A 16,809-nucleotide genomic window follows, 5' to 3' on the forward strand; every position below is an offset into this window, starting at 1 on the left:
TGTTCAAAGAAAGCAACAGCATATAACATGTAAAGGAATAAGTTTAATTCCTCTTTATAAAATACAAGTTCCAGGATATAACTGTTCTAGAAAAACAAATGATCTGTTGAAACAAAGGAGATTCCTTAATAGCCATCACTTCAACACGGGTTTTGTTACATGGCAAATCACAGAATATAGTAGACGCAAACTTCGTACCTAATCGCAACGTTTTAAATTCAGGCAATGTTGCAGAAGCACAGAGTTGGTAGAAGATATGGTAATTTCTCTCCTCCTCTGCCTTAAAAAAAAGATGAAATATCTGTCATTTTCATAAAGTCAACAACTCAGTTTGATTGGTTAGTAAAGCAGTAAATGGAAATTGAAGTAAACATGGATTGCATTATATCTCTATGAATAATCAAGATATAATAATCAAGTTTTTTGCCATCTTCTGGGCATGGAGTAGGTGTCACTGGGGGTGTGTGGGGAGAGGTTTATGTGAGTTTCCTGCATTGTGCAGGAGGTTGGACTACATGACCCTGGAGGCCCCTTCCAACTCTACGATTCTAATCCACTCAAACACAGTCCTCACTTCATTTAACCAACCTGTTTACTCCCTGAATTTCATCTGGGAAAAGGCCACTGATTATGAATTAACATGCTTGAGGTCTAACTGAGCATCAAAAACAACTGGGGGGAACTAACTAAAGATGAAAGAAAGGAGGTGCCCCCTCCAGCATTTCCAAACAGTGCATGTTGGGGCAATCAAGAACCCCCTCTCATACTTTCACATTAGCTGCATCCTCCTCCCATATAATCATATCCCACAACAAACATGTTGGGTTTCTTCCTTTCTTAACATGAGAGATTAAAGATAACACACTTTAATAGGTTACTAGTCAGATCTCTGTATGCCATTTTCTTTAAACGTAAAAACAGAAAGATGGAGGGTGAGTCAAGGCATGGCTCAAGATGAAAGGAGAGAGGGCTCTGAGTAACAATTGTGAATGACAGCTGCCAAGAGTGGTTTCATTTTATGCTCACTTTACCCTCTCTACTCTACATTTAGATAAGCTTCCAGGGGCAGAGTGACAACTCAAACTACAGTTTGGCAAACTGTTGTTTGCAAAACCATGATTCACTGTTACATCTGAACCCGGAAAAGAGAACAGTTTCCTGTTGTTGCTTTTTCCTTTCCTCTAGGCAGATGCTCAAATGAAAAGGCAAATACTTCAGTGGCATTATGTGCCATGTGTTGCCATCTCCCAGCACTGCTAATGAGATGTGCAAGGGGCCATGCATTCATAGATAAACTGCTCGTCTTCACTGTTCTGTCCACTGCCACTGTAAAATGTTATCAGGCCCCACAAAATTCCACCTCTGTTGTTCACCCAGACCTAGCATACTATGGTGAAAGTACTGTGGTTTTAAGTTTCTAACAGAGACCCTCCCCCTCACCTTCCCAACCCCAAATAAAATCTATGTGCATTTTACCTGGAACACCACTCTTGATTTTTCTAGGAGGTACGTTCTCATGTTAGCACCAATGATTCGATATCTCTTATCGAAGCCAATTTCAATATACTTCCCAAAACGACTGCTGTTGTCATTCCGCGTGGTTTTGGCATTCCCAATAGACTGTGAGAGTTGAGAGATAAAGGGGTCGTAAGCTGTCTCACAACAGCATTGTCAAAAGGTCATCGAAACCATATTTGCAAGGAATTATATGAACCACAAGTTTAGCCCCTTGATTCGTGAGCATAGATTCTCACACACAACTTACTCCCGTGATTTCCTCAAAAACGTCATGTTTAGAAAGATTTCTAAACACCCACACAGGTAAATTAACAGCCACAAGTTAGGCCTCCACATGTGGAAAATTAAAAACCTGTCTTATGGCAACAGAAGAAAACATTTCTTCTTATACAACATATTAAAATGCATGGATTACACTGCAACAAGACATGTCGATGGCATCACGTCCTGCTTGGAAGTTTCCCATAAGCATCTGGCTGGCTACTGCAGGAAACAGGATGCTGTAGACCAGGGGTGTCGAACTCATTTGTTATGAGGGCAGGATCTGACATAAATGAGACCTTGTTGGGCCAGGCCGTGTGTGTCATAAAATGTGATGCCATGTAGTGGATATTTAAACTTTATAAAGGACACAACCACAATCAAAGATTTTTTTAAAAAACCTTAAAAATGCTTAAAAGATTAGTACTCTTGCAATATTTCGTTTATTTAACACTTTCTGATAACTGACACCTATTGCTCTGAATTACTGCATCAAAATCTGTGCTGTAGGATGTTCAGGTGTTGTTCAGGTGTGTGTCTGTAAACTGTAAACCTACTTTTGATTTATTGACATTCATTACAGAAATCTCATGGTCAATGTTTTGAGCCTAAGACCAAAGGGAAAACATGAAATGGCTGGCATTGCAACTTTTGCACATAAGTTGCTTCATGTGCTGGTCAGCCAATGGAGAAAACAGAGGCTTTGCTCTGTAGCTTCTGTGTGATAGAGCAAGTTGTGATGCAGAAGGAAACAAGTGAGAGAGAAGAAAGCAGATGACAGTGAGTTGCTCGTGGGCCTGATAGGAGTCCTCCGGGGGCCTGATCCAGCCCCTGGGCCACACGTTTGACACCCCTGCTGTAGACAGACCTTTGGTCTAGTCCAGCAAGGGATCTTCTTACGTTAAAGGAGAAACCAATTTTTAGTGCAGACAACTGTATATAATTCACACTATGATAGGCAATATAATCAACATCTGTACCCTTGCCTGTCTCACAACAGCATTGCCAAAAGGTGATTCCCAGGGAACCTCATGGGAAGCATGGTGTGAAATACGTAAATCGTTAAGAAGACCACTTAAATACAAGCAACATTATACAGATTTTCTTTAGTAATGCGTGTGTGTTCATTCCAAGGTTTAGTGAATAAAGTTAACAGTCTGAGACTGTCTTGGGTTCAAAGGCATGTCAAGTACTGCGCAAGTCTCCTGCAACGCAACCAACATAGGTGAGGTAAGGCTAAGCAGACAAGAATGGCAACTGTACACTAAATGTGGTACAAAACTTAATCTTTACAGCAGGTCTCCAAAAGCACTCAGAAGTTGGGGACGGAATTTCGGTGTGGCACAGATCTACAGATAGTTCCTATGTAGGTTTTATAAACTGGGGTTTTTTATTACTTTCCTCACTGGAACCCAAGGTGGATTACAAGCATGATAAAAACACAAATTTTCAATTAATCAGTAGGTGGATTATAAGATTTAACATATGAATCTAACAGCAAAGATTCCTAGAAAGACAAAATAATGCCGTTGGGCAAAACAGTGGGGAAATCCCACACAATGCATGCAAACATCCATTTAAGGAAACAGGACAATCAGTGAAGGACAGACTTTATTCCCAGGGCTTTTTATGAGCAGGAACACAGTTCCAGCTGGCTTGGCATCATGATCTAATATGTAAATGAGTTCCTGCTGGACTTTTCCTACAAAAAAGCCCTGTTTATTCCTAATAAAAGTTAGCTCTTAAACTGAACTTTTACACTGCAGCTTTGCTCCTGAAACTGTCAAGAGTAGAATCACTTCACACAAGGAGGCAAAGGTAAACACACATGCCCACTCATTAGCCCATTCAGTGCTAATAAGCATTTAGTAAGATTATTTTGAAATTCCACACAACACTGCAAACCAGGTACAATTACCTTGTTGAATACCATATCTCAAAACCACCTGTGCTAAAGTTGCATTAAGGCAGATGTCATCTCTGCTTTTGTTTGTGAATCAAGGAATACACAAGAGGGAAAAAGGATATATATTTTTAAGTTATTAAGAGAGAAACAGTGTTTGGGTTCCATATTTTAGAAAGTTTTTCCTTCGAAAATTCTTTATACTCAAAATAATGGTAGCATTCAGCAGAGTAGTCATTTCTGTAAATTTTGCTCCATATTACATGAAATAGACTAGCTTTCCTAGTATACCAATATTTATTTAACTGTGATAAGATTTCAATATTGTATGCAGCTTTAAAAAAAAGAAAAGCAGATAAGGCCAAACAAACAACGAAATGAATTGTCTATTAAAGCTATCAGCAATACACACAAGAAAGGTGAAGAGTCTGTTGAACTGGACCCTGTTACACAGGGCTACGTAAGTCTGAAATGAACCTACTTCAATAATGAGTGCCAATGAAATGACTATTCTAACTCTTTGGGGTTCTTCAGATGGTACTTGTCCCTGAAACCCATATGTACAGTAAGACTGGGAGCAGGTCCTGGATTCACACACTGGAAATTAGGTTTAGGATGGTAAACGCCAAGTACTGAAATTACGCCAGGTCCTAGAGTTTCATTTTGACTTTCCTGCCTTAGGAGGAAAAGGGTCAGGTCATTTCAAATGCTAACATAGTACAGTTTGTTGATGGGAACCCTCTGCATTAGGGTTGCCAATCCCTGGGTAGAGGCAGGGGATCCCCTGATTTGGAGGTTCTCCCCCCACTTCAGGGTCATCAGAAAGTGGTGGTGGGGGGAGGAAAATATCTGCTTATTCCCTATAGAGACTGATTCCCATAGGGTATAATGGAGAATTGATCCATGGGTATCTGGAGCTCTGGAGGGGGCTGTATTTTGAGGTAGAGGCACCAATTTGCAGCATAGCATCCAATGCCTCTCTGCGAAACACCCTCCAAGTTTCAAAAGGATTGGACCAGGGGGTCCAAATCTATGAGCCTCAAAAGAAGGTGCCCCTATCTTTCATTATTTCCATTTAAAAAGTGTGCAGTCCCTTTAAATGTCATGGTAGAACCCCCTTTGGAGTTCAACTAAGCTTGTCACACCCTTGATCCTGGCTCCATCCCCAATGTCTCCTGGTTCCACCTCCCATGTCCCCAGATATTTCTTGAATTGGACTTGGCAACCCTATTCTCCATATAGGCGCCCCTTTACATCCCTTGTACATGTTCCTCTACTCTCTTACCTCCATTATAGGATTGGAAGCCAATACCTTCTCTTCAACATTAGCTTCACTGGCAGATCCACTTACGGTGGCAAAATATCTCATTGCATATTTCGCGGAGACTGTCTTTCCAGCTCCAGATTCCCCACTTACAATGATCGACTGGTTCCGTTCATCTCTGAAATAAGAAGCAAATCAGTTTCAGCTGCTTTCTGAAGCAATATGGAGAATATGCATATAGATCCAAAATAATGCAAAAACAAATGCAAATGGTATATTTATGAAATCTTGTAGACATTTGCAGTATCTGCTTTTAGATTTGGCTTTCTAAGCTCCCTCTGCTTTTAAATATAACAGTTTCCCTTTTGGATCAGCAATATTTACATTCATAAGCTTCTTATTCCAAAGCATTTCAAAAGAAAGTGTTTTCCAACACTGTATCTCTCTGTGTTTCTTCTAGACTGCTTCATTTCTCTCATATTACTAAACAAGAACTAGCTGTTTTCCCACATACCAGGGTGCAACATCACTGCAGCAGTCATTTCAACTGATGACAACAGAGTGACAGAAAGAACCGCAACTGACTAACTTGCCCTTTTCTTTATTTGCACTTCATTAACACACCCCAAAGGGTGACTTTTACACCTGTTAGGAGATGCAAAAGAACCCCTGATGGGAAAAGCATGGAGAACAAGAAGTGCATAATAAGTTCCTTCTCATGTTCTACCCTCATCAGTACAACCAAAACAAATCTAACTTCCATGGAAATCAAACCTAAAACCATACATTTTAACCTCATCAATTCCAGGGTGATGTAGGCACAGTTAACTTCCACTAGATTGCACTCGTGGCTGCAGAAGGCCAAACTAAGCAAAAGTTATTCATAGATGTGACAATAAATGGGTAGAACATTTAGAGGGAGCCAGGGAAAGTGCACACACCATACAACACTGCAGCGCAATACTGACTGGGAACTTGAGAGATTACAGTGAAAGACAGCATATACTTTAACAACGTAATTTGCTATTTGCAGTTCAAATCCTATTCTACACCTGTCTTTCAAGGGGTAAGGAGTCTGAAGTATCAGAAAGTTAGTTAGTAGCCATGTGTTCATCCCATATTTCATGCTCTAACTTTAGCTTAACATCCATTTTCAGAGGTTCAAGACCAAGCAAGGCCTCTCAAGCATCTCGCGTTACTAGTATATCTCTTCTAATACTGATCCTGGGCATAGTACTTGCCTGCACCATAAGAAGCTAAACTTTGAATAAAACAGATTACAAATGCTATCAACTCCAGCGCAAACATATAATCTGTTGATGCTCAATGTTTCTCTGTAACATTGTCTTGATTGCTTCCTTTTATTTTAGATGTTGTCTGTATTTTATTTATTTTATTACACCATTAAAGGTTTTGAAATTTGATTTTGTTGATGCTCAGTTCCCGTTTCTACTGGCATTGAGCTGTGGACGCTGTTCGCTTAGCTGATTTATTCTTTGGTTTTTACACGCTGTTTGTTTTGATGGTCTGTTCCGTCTAACTTTGATCTTGTTTAAAGCCACTTCAGGGGTTATGCCCAAGAGGAATACGCATTTTTAAGAAAGAAAGGATAACCTTTCCTAACAGCATCTGGCAAGTTCTTGGCACAGAGTGACTCCATAGAAGCAGAATAAACTGGTGCTGTCTACTCTACACTGAATATCCACACTGAACAAGAAGAGTTCATTGTGCATCTGCCACAGTCCTTTCAGACTTGGCCCCCACCCCACCCCCATCCAGGCTCAGAAGGCTCCAAGGCTTTAACAGGGAGTATTTATTTCCTGAAAGTGTGGAGGATCCCGGAAAGTTTGGCCAGGAGTCCATGGGCAAAAGCTTTTGTCTTTCATTATAAAGTGCTGTTCTCCAAGGGGTGTTCTTTTCTGCTTAGTAAAAGTAATTTTGTAGGCGTGGAGTGGAATCATACAATCTACCCAGGCAATTTGTTCCAGCATCCGATAATTGCGGATGTGATCCCACCTTGGTCTCTAGTTTACATCACGAATTGGAGCGAAGCATACTTGCTCTGCCAGACGAAGGCTGTGTGCTCTAAGCCCAGCTCCCTGGGATCTGCTCTCAGTGGAAAGAACTGCCCACCCTTTCTGGAGCATGTATTCTGGTGAGGCTGATGTGTCCCCTGCTTCGGCTGGGACTGGTAGGATGGCAGCAGCAGGATCACCTCTCTCAGCCCATGTCTAAGTGACTATTTCCTGAGAAGGTTCAAGGACAGCACCAGGGGTAGAATTCTAGCAGGAGCTCCTTTGCATATTAGGCCACACATCCCTGATGTAGTCAATCCTCCAAGAGTTCTGGCTTAGGAGACTCAAGTTCAGATTCCTACTCTTCCATGTAACCTTGCTGGGTGACCTTGAGCCAGTCACACACCCTCAACTCACAGCATTGTTAGGATGATTGAAATTTACTCACAAGCCTAATTTGGGTTTTTAAAAAAACGGTGTCCTTGTGCGTGTTTGTAAAATGTTTTTTTTTTGTAAACTCTTGGAGGATTGGCTGTATCAGGGGGTGTGGCCTAATATGCAAAGGAGCTCCTGCTAGAATTCCACCCCTGGACAGCACCCTTGATGTTCCATTCTTCCCCTTCTGACACGCAAGTGCCCAAACCTGGGTTCTGGGTTTTAAACCCAAGTATGCGCAGTGGGTTAGAGTTCTGGCTTAGGAGACTCAAGTTCCGATTCCTACTCTCCCATGTAACCTTGCTGGGTGACCTTGAGCCAGTCACACAGTCTCAACTCACAGCATTGTTAGGATGATTGAAATTTACTCACAAGCCTAATTCGGGTTTTTAAAAAAACTGTGGCCTTGTGCGTGTTTGTAAAATGGTTGCTTTATTTACATTTTTTTAAGAATAGTTTTATTTATATTGTAAGCCACCTTGCGTTACGCAAGCGAGAAAGGCAGCTAATAAATGGCTTTTTAAAATATATATATGAGGGAAAGAATGCTGTGAGCTATTTAGGGTCTCCAGGCGTTCCCTCTAAGCTGTGCACATAAGCGGCCACTCATGAACACAGGAATCCCCGCTCAGCAGCAATCTGGAGCCGTGCAGGGTCTTGCACTGCCTGTTGGGCATTTGAAGATTATTACCAGGGTCGGCCCTAGACTGTCTGGTACCCTAGGCAAGGCTAACTTCTGGCGTCCCCCTGCACTGATAACGTCACCAAGTCACACTGGGGGTGCCCAATTTAGTGCCCCAAGAAAGCCGGTGCCCTATGCAATCGCCTAGTTTGTCTAGTGGTAGATATGGCCCTGATTATTACAGCAGTCATATTCTGCTCAGGATATGAACTGCTTTGTGGGGGGGGGGGGAGAGTTAGAGGAAACATTCTCTACTGGGGAGAAACGTCAGGTATCAAAGAAGAAAATAATATTTGGGCTGGTACAAGGACCGCAAAGTGCCTTGCTTCCTCACTTGGCCCTGAGTGCCTTGACGCTGCAACTGTGGCATCTAAGACACAAGGAGCCTTGGAAAAACAAACTGCATAAATATGTGAAATGTTAACAAAATTCAGTTGTATGTTGTTGCTAGGGCAGTTTAACTTCTAAACGTTATTTCAGTTACTAGGTGCAAATACAATTTCTCCTCTGTGGATGGAATGTATCCCAGCCCATCCACTGATAATTCTCTAGGTGTATACTGCAGATAAGGAAATAGCACCTTTAAAAAGACATAAAACCTGGTATCTGTACAGATCTGTTCAAATAGAAGTGCCTGCTTCTGTGTTTCTTAAAGAGAGTTTTCAGCTGCAGTTCAAGATTTACTTGTGTGTGGCATTTCCATACTGCTTTCCAACTGAAATGCTAAATCAGCATGCAAAACAGTCATAATAAAACTTTAAAATAACTACAACAACCAAACATGACCAAACAACAAAGAGCAGCAATACTGCATGAAAATATTGTCATTACCCAAAAGCACAGGGGAACAAGGCTGGCTGACAGGAATATCAGAAAAGAGGGAACTAATCAAACATCAAAAAAGCAAGAAACCCTCTGGGGCATCTATGTAGAAGGAGAAGAAGACTGCAGATTTATACCCCACCCTTCTCTCTGAATCAGAGACTCAGAGTGGCTTACAATTTCCTATATCTTCTCCCCCCACAACAGACACCCTGTGAAGTGGGTGGGGCTGAGAGGGCTCACACAGCAGCTGCCCTTTCAAGGACAACCTCTGCCAGAGCTACGGCTAACCCAAGGCCATTCCAGCAGCTGCAAGTGGAGGAGTGGGGAATCAAGCCTGGTTCTCCCAGATAAGAGTCCACATACTTAACCACTACACCAAACTGGCCTTGCTTACCAGAGAAGTCAGTTTTGGAAGTATGGCCTCACAGACTGCTATTAATTCCAGGGAAATTCTTGTGAAAAGATCTGCTCCATGAAAAGCCCCACCATCTTAAGATATCTAGCACTTTCAAATACAAGTTCTCCCTATCACTTATAAGATTAAGAACATGAGTCAAGGCTACAAACAAAGGTTCTGTTTCCCACAGAAGCTATCCAGACGCCCCCAGAAGACCTGCAAAAGCAGAGCATATGCTCCAGAATTTCCCTCAATGTTGCCCCTCAACAAATGGTAATAAAAGAGGTAGACTGCTTCTAAACTTGGAAGCTTATTTAAGTCACTGCAGGTAATACCATTGATGGAACTGCCCTCAAATCATTTATCTAATCCCATTTTAACTCCATGTATTTTTTTTAAACAAGGAGTGAGAGGCATGCTGTATCTAATAAGCAAATGACCTGCCTGGACTCCCCCTCTCTCTGTGCCTCTCACTACAGGCCCCCCCCCTGTTCTCAGTGATTTAGGTTGCTTCCATTTTCTAATATGTTCTCTGCATTCATACAGGAAATGCACAGAAAGCCATTCCGCCTGTAATTTTGCTTTTCTATTAATGCCATTATCTATCAACGGCCAGCCTGCAGACAGAAAAGTTCCTGGCTTGCAGTTTATTCTCTTCCTTCTCTCCCAATCCATTTTAATAAAACTGCAGTTCCTAAAGGGAGCTTTCCATTTCTCGGCAGTGGCCCGGCTCATAAAATTGACTATGTACCCTGAACTGTTACCAACCCATGCTGTTCTAACGCCGTTACATGCCAAGAAGAAATTTTCTTTCTGTTCTAAAGGGGATAATTCAGCTTTGGAGATGTTATGAAGATGCATCATCTACCAGCTGACCTGAAACTTTCAAGATGCGAAAGCACTCAAGAGCCACTGGCTAGGTCCCAAGGAAGGCACAAGATGCAGCAGCCCAGCCACAGCAATGCAGGCCTAGACCCAGACAGTGTTGAGAGAAACCCCCTGCATGTCCCCTTAGAGTTTCATTGAGGCAGGGTTTAAACAGGGGCGGCCAAACTTTCTTAATGTAAGAGCCACATAGAATAAATGTCAGATGTCTGCAAGCCTCAAGACATGAACATCAGATGTTTGAGAGCCGCAAAATAAGGAAGGATGGAAGGGAGGGAGGGAAGGATGATAGATAGATGGAGGATAGACGGAGATAGACGACAGACAGATAGATAGAGGAGGAAGAGGTGGAAAGAAAGCAACTTTACCTTTAAATGTCTTCTCCAAGCCAACCATCAAGGGGTGGCAGAGGCTTCAAGAGCTACACAATATACATGAAAGAGTCACATGTGGCTCCCGAGCCACAGTTTGCCCACTCTTGGTTTTAAATAATGAACAAACAGTGTGATTGAGATATTCTATAGTGCTTGACACAAAGAAGACAGCCCTGACCTGCATAGCCCAGGCAAGTCTGACCTCATCAAATCTCAGAAGCTAAGCAGGGTCAACTGTGGTTAGTACTTAGATGGGAGACCTGCTTGGAATATCAGCAGTCAGGAGGCAGGGGCAGGCTTTATTCAGCCACCTTTCTGGATATCCTCCAGGCCCCCAGTAGGGAGTCACTTCATCAACTATGACCTCACTGGGGTTACAGTAGTGGCTTTACTGTGGTATACATCATATGTATATGAATTTATAATTATCTTGCACATCTGTGAAAGTTTGATAAGATTTCTGATATATTGTGGCTGGGGATTTCTGGTTGTTACCTCAGTAGAAGTCAAGCACTGGAAGTCATCAGGACATTCAGGTGAACACACTCACACATGCCCATATAAAAACACTTTTAAAATACCCAAAAAAAGAAGGAAAAAAGAGATACAGCAGACATGATGGGAGCTCTTTTATATACTTATTTATTACATCGAATCCTGACTTTCTTTCATCATGGAACACAAGACAGTGCACACAGGGTTGTATCCCGGCAACAACCAAACCAGACTCTAAAGACAGCTGTATCATGTGCCCTGAGGCCATGGCCATGCTGTAAAGAAGCCATGAAAGTATCTTGATGTGGAGAAGCAGAAGCAAAAGTAACATGGGATATCAGAGATCAGATCTTGCAACTGGGGTTTTTTGCTGTGCTGGTAAGGGCAGAGGGCTTAAAAAAAAAAAATTCTGCCTTCCCCTGTGCCATTTCCCTAATCAAAATTCCACACATGCACACCCCAAGCTGCTGTTAAGCCCAGCCTCGGAAATGACACAGGCACCTGTCAAAACAAAACAAATCGTGAGATCTGATCACAGACCTCCTGCAGCTCACGCTTTCCAGTGGCTTCCTGACATATCCTGCTGCTGTAAAATGCCTAAGCATAACCCTTGACTGAAGCAGATCCCCTTCTGCAGAGTGAGGATACTGTGAAGGCTCCTGGTTTAACACAATGGGTTTACCTGCTACCATGAGAAGAGAACTAGCACTGCAAGCAGTAACAAGTCAGCTTAAGCACGCAGATGGTGGAATTCTAAAAAAAGGCAGATCCAAATGCAGACTACAGTTTCCAGATGAAGCCTGAATGTACACCACCAGTGCAATGAACCCAAAGGTAAGACAAAGCAGACAATTTGATCTAAAAAAAAATTCTTAGGAAACAATGCTACATAGACAAGAAAAGGGTCACAGATTCCTTTAACATAACACAATCCCTGTCAGAACTGTTCTGCTTTCCTCAAGCAATCTAGGACAGCGAAGAAGTCTCCATTCTACAAACCTGGCCATTTGTTTATATGCTTCCTCAGCCACAGCAAAGATGTGTGGGTCCATATCCCCCATGTTCTGGCCGCTGTATGCGTTGATGATATCTTCGCCATAGATAGGCAGCTGTTCATAAGGATTTATGGCCACTAAAACTATGCCTGCAAAATAAATATCAGAGGTTCCTGCTAAATATCGATTTTATCTGATATATTCTCAGTTCTCCATATGTCTTCTCCATCTCCTTTTCTGTTTCCCTTCCTCCTCGTCTATGAGTTTTGTTTTCAAAATCTCTGCAAATATATATATTTTTAACACCATATGCATTTCAAAAAGAAAGCACTGGCTCTCAAAAGCTTAGGCTGGAACCAACTTGGTTGGTCTCACATTAGTTAGATTTCAGTTTTATTTTTTAGGTTAGATTTCTGTTTTATTTTGCTACAATGGAATAACACAGGTGTCCTTTGGAAATCATTATTCATCTGAAAGGAAACACTGCAGTTATCTATGAACAGAGAATGCACAGATCTTGAAGCAGATGAGCCAGCTGTGGCCATTCCTGAGTAGAAAATATCTTACCACTGTGATGCACATTCCAATAACATCTAAATTAAGATTACTACAATGTGCTCTACATGGGATTGCCCTTAACGACTGTTCAGAAGTGTCAATTGATACAGAATGCTGTGGTCAGAATGCTGACTGGAGTGGGTCACAGGGATCATATGTCTTGTTTCAGCTATACTGGTTCCCAATTTGCTTCTGGGTCCAATTCAAGGTGCTGGTATTGGCATTTAAAGCCATATTCTGCCTCGGGCCAGCCCACTTCCATATGAACCTACTCAATTTCTTCTGTCATCTTTGGAGGTCCTACTTCAGGTGCCCCCACCACCTGAAGCTAGACAAGCAGCAACCCAACGAAGGGCCTTCTTGGTTGTGATGCCAAAACTTTGGAGCTCCAACCTCAAGGAACATAAGAACATCAGAAGAGCCCTGCTGGATCAGACCAGTGGTCCATCTAGCTCATCCTCCTTTCTTACACAGTGACCAACCAGTTCCTCTAGAGCAGGGGTGGCCAACAGTAGCTCTCCAGATGTTTTTTTGCCTACAAATCCCATCAGCCCCAGTCATTGGCAATCTAAATCTATCTAAACTCCTTTAGCTGTTTATTTCTGTGGCCATCACTACATCTTCTGGCAGCGAATCCCACGCTTTAATCACTCTCTGTGTAAATTAGTATTTCCTTTTGTCCGTCCTGAAAATCTGTTTGCCTACCTCTACTGTTAAAGATTTGCTTGTTTTGTTTGTTGTTCCCTCACTAATTATTAGCACTCTTCCTCATTTGTGTGTTTATATGTGTTTATATTTTAACTGTTTTGAATACTTTATACTATCTGTATTTTAAATGACATTTTTATAATTCAACAAGTTTGCTTTGCTGTTGGGGACCCTGACTTGGGTCGAAAGGCAGTATAGAAAAGCTTTAAATAAATAAATGAAAGCACAGTACCCAACAGCAAACTGAAACAGGAGTCCAAGAGCACCTTAATGGCACAAAGGGGTTTTTTAAAGCAGGAACGCACAGGAACACAGTTCTGGCTGGCTTGGTGTCAGTGGTGGCCTAATAGGCAAATAAGTTCCTGCTGGGCTCTTTCTACAAAAAAAGCCCTGCTAAGTTTTCAAAATTAATAGCAGAGGGGTTACATCATATACTAACAGAACTTTGTGGAGCTTGATGGGATTAATCTCTTTCAATTTTAATCAGTTTCTCCAGCTTTCCATCTGCAACTAACAACAGAATAATGCTGATTTAAAACACAAAATTTGGTTGCCAGCTCAGGTGGCCGGAGACTATGTGAGCACTTGGCAGAGTTCACCTAGGAAACAAGTGTTTTGTTTCCTGCACTGCAATAGCAGCATCCCCAAGTGAACAGATGCATTTACCATTTTTCCAAGGGGGGGTGGGAAGAGGAACAAACAATAGTAACTCTAAGAGATACAAGGCGGGGGTGAGAGATAGCTCTCTGGAGTCTCTTGAAATGGCTCCAGTGAAAACAGGTATATACTCAAGTGATTTTATGTACATGCAAAGAAGCATTTTCCAAATTACATCACTCACTAAAATGCTGTTGTTAACTTGTTAAATACTCTGGGCTAAATCTAATTAAACTCAACCAAATTAAAAGAGAAGCACTTCAACTTCATCGCTTCGCAAGTTAAAAGTGCTATGAGGTTTTCATCTCCCAGGATGACTAATATCTCTCCGGCCCCAGAGAAAGATGAGGTAGGTCACTTTTTTCTTTATAAACAGTAGCTTTGTGTTTTGCAGTGGTTTTATATAGTGTTCTAACAATAATTATCGCAGTGCAGCAGTACAGGCATGTATTAAAACAAGCACACGTTCCTGCATTCCTGTAACAATAAGACTCAACGAACCTCAACTTCAGTTTTATCTTCTGGGGCAGATGATGTGGTCTGTGTGTTACAACAAAAACAAAGAGTACTGTGATACCTTAAAGATCAATAAGATATCATAGCGTAAAACTTTGCGCATCAGATGCATGAAGCATTATCCTTAGTTGTATTTATTCTGCCAAATGAGGATAATGCATATCTGATGAAATGGGCTCCAGGCCTCAAAAGTTTAAGCTGCAAGGAATCTCTCCATCTTCCAAGTAGGTGCTACAAAACTCTTGGTGTTTCTATAAAAATTGAGTGTGGAAACAGGCTGTGTATATGGTGAAAAATGTCAGAGAAAACAGATGATGAAGAATAAGTTTGTACATTTATACCCCTCCTCTCTGAATCAGAGTCTCAGAGCGGCTTACAATCTCCTTTATCTTCTTCCTCCACAACAGACACCCTGTGATGTAGGTGGGGCTGAAAGAGCTCTCACAGAAGCTGCCCTTTCAACCCAAGGCCATTCCAGCAGCTGCAAGTGGAGGAGTGGGGACTCAAACTCAGTGAACAACTCTTAACATTTATAGCTTTTTAGAATCACAGGACTGTTGTGAGGACAAAAACATAAGAATACCTGCTAACTCATACTCAAAGTGGCACAATGAATGGGCTATCTGAAAGAAAAACAAATTCACCCTGAATCTTCACAGGGTAGCAGTCCAAAACAGCCAGCAAGGTAAAGCAACCTGGTTCTGTGCTTACCGCAATATGTATAAATGAGTTTGGAGTCTATAAATCGAACTTTGAGGTTATGGAGAACAGCGGGTTCATGGAGATAGCTGAGTGCGGTCAGGTCATTTTCGCCCACAAGTATGTCTGGGTTCCTCAGGGGTGGAAGCTCCTTAGTTTTAGGATCAAGCTTATATTCAAGATCCTGCAAATTAAATTACATAAATTTCAGTTCATTTAAAGACATGACATACGGTCAGGTTTTCCACATGTAGTTCACTTGCTGTGTGGCCTAGAAATGCTGAAACCAGAAGATGCATGGATGCAATTATGATACATGGCATTACATGACTACAATCCACTGGATGCCCATACAACCTTGTACAAGCCTGGAAACCCATGGTGGGTGAAGGGTCCAACACACTGGGCAGCAGATGCAGAGGATGAAGAGCTATGAGCAGCCAGTCACAGCACTGCCGTTCTGCTTGCCTCAAGCAATGTCATCCCACTGACCTCAGTGATTGGACAAGAGAAAAAGACAGAAAGGGTCCACAAGCATGTTGTGGTAGGAAGCAACAACTCTGCTGATGGGGCAACAGAGATGCGCCCTTCCCCCACAAGCAATGCCAAGCCTTTTTATGTTTTGGGAAAAGCAGGACAATTCCTAGCAATTTCCATCAGTGCTGAACAATGAGATACTAGTGATAAGACGTCACATTACCTTGCCATCTTCTAATTTAAGATGGAGGACTTTGTCTCCTCGTTTATAATCTTTCAGGAGTTCTGCTGACTTCCAGACAACTTCTGGATCAGGGATCCAAATCCTTGCATACTGCAAAAAATAAAAATAAATAAGAAATGGGCTCTTTTCTGGATTTTCACGGGTAATTTACATTAAGACAACAGGAATAATCAACCACACACACACCCCGTACGAGTCACAGTTCCTGTTTTCAAGATTTCAATCATTCCAAGATGGGGGGAGGGGGGACACATCGATCACCCAATGAACCCAGATGAACAGTACACTGCAACTCACCCCACCTTTTAATGTTACTTTAAGATTTTTTAAATGATACTTGTAATCCACCTTGGACCCCAGTGAGAAAGATGGGCAATAAATGAAACAACTACTGCTATTACCATCTCACAAGCCATAACCCAGATAGATTCACATATCAGCTAATGAACTGAAATTCCTCTTCAGCATAGAAAAGCACCACAAACAGTAATTGTAAAACGATCAATATCACATTGTTAGCTAAACTCCAGATGAATAAATGCTAATCTTATTATTGTTTGTAAGTCTTAAGCAGTATAGAACTCTGTGGGAATCATTTAATGTCCCACTTTCTGGGTACGTCTTCGGGGCCTCAGGACAGTGCCCGTGAGCTCGTCAGGGGAGGGCAGGATATAAATCTGATAAACTAAATAAATTTTTAAAAAAGGTTCAGGAGTAATCAACACATATTCTTCAGGAGGACTTCTAAAGTTCTTATAAATCAACCAATTTAACAATGATCCTGCAAACAGGGTACTAATCTAGATGAATTCCATTAGGTCTTGATTTTGGCAGGAAAAGGCAAAGTAGATATTCTAAACAACAAATAAATAAATATAGGAAGTCAATGATGCCTTTACCT

The 16,809-nt window shown here is 41.7% G+C and overlaps 1 protein-coding gene across 8 annotated transcripts in view; it reads right to left on the reverse strand.

The window, feature by feature from the left end:
- The window catches only part of MYO5A (myosin VA), a 150,281-nt gene that overhangs the window by 74,326 nt on the left and 59,146 nt on the right, over positions 1–16,809 (reverse strand). For all 8 annotated transcript variants that reach the window (XM_060260301.1, XM_060260302.1, XM_060260297.1 and 5 more), the window contains exons 2-7: positions 15,888–15,998; positions 15,200–15,371; positions 12,054–12,198; positions 4,968–5,124; positions 1,477–1,620; positions 199–280 (exon numbers count right to left, since the gene is read on the reverse strand). In XM_060260301.1, coding sequence (XP_060116284.1) covers positions 199–280; positions 1,477–1,620; positions 4,968–5,124; positions 12,054–12,198; positions 15,200–15,371; positions 15,888–15,998 — 811 coding nt within the window. The remainder of the gene's footprint in view (positions 1–198; positions 281–1,476; positions 1,621–4,967; positions 5,125–12,053; positions 12,199–15,199; positions 15,372–15,887; positions 15,999–16,809) is intronic.

The sequence above is a fragment of the Heteronotia binoei genome, chromosome 19 (assembly GCF_032191835.1).
Source record: "Heteronotia binoei isolate CCM8104 ecotype False Entrance Well chromosome 19, APGP_CSIRO_Hbin_v1, whole genome shotgun sequence".
In the NCBI taxonomy this organism is placed as follows: domain Eukaryota; kingdom Metazoa; phylum Chordata; class Lepidosauria; order Squamata; family Gekkonidae; genus Heteronotia; species Heteronotia binoei.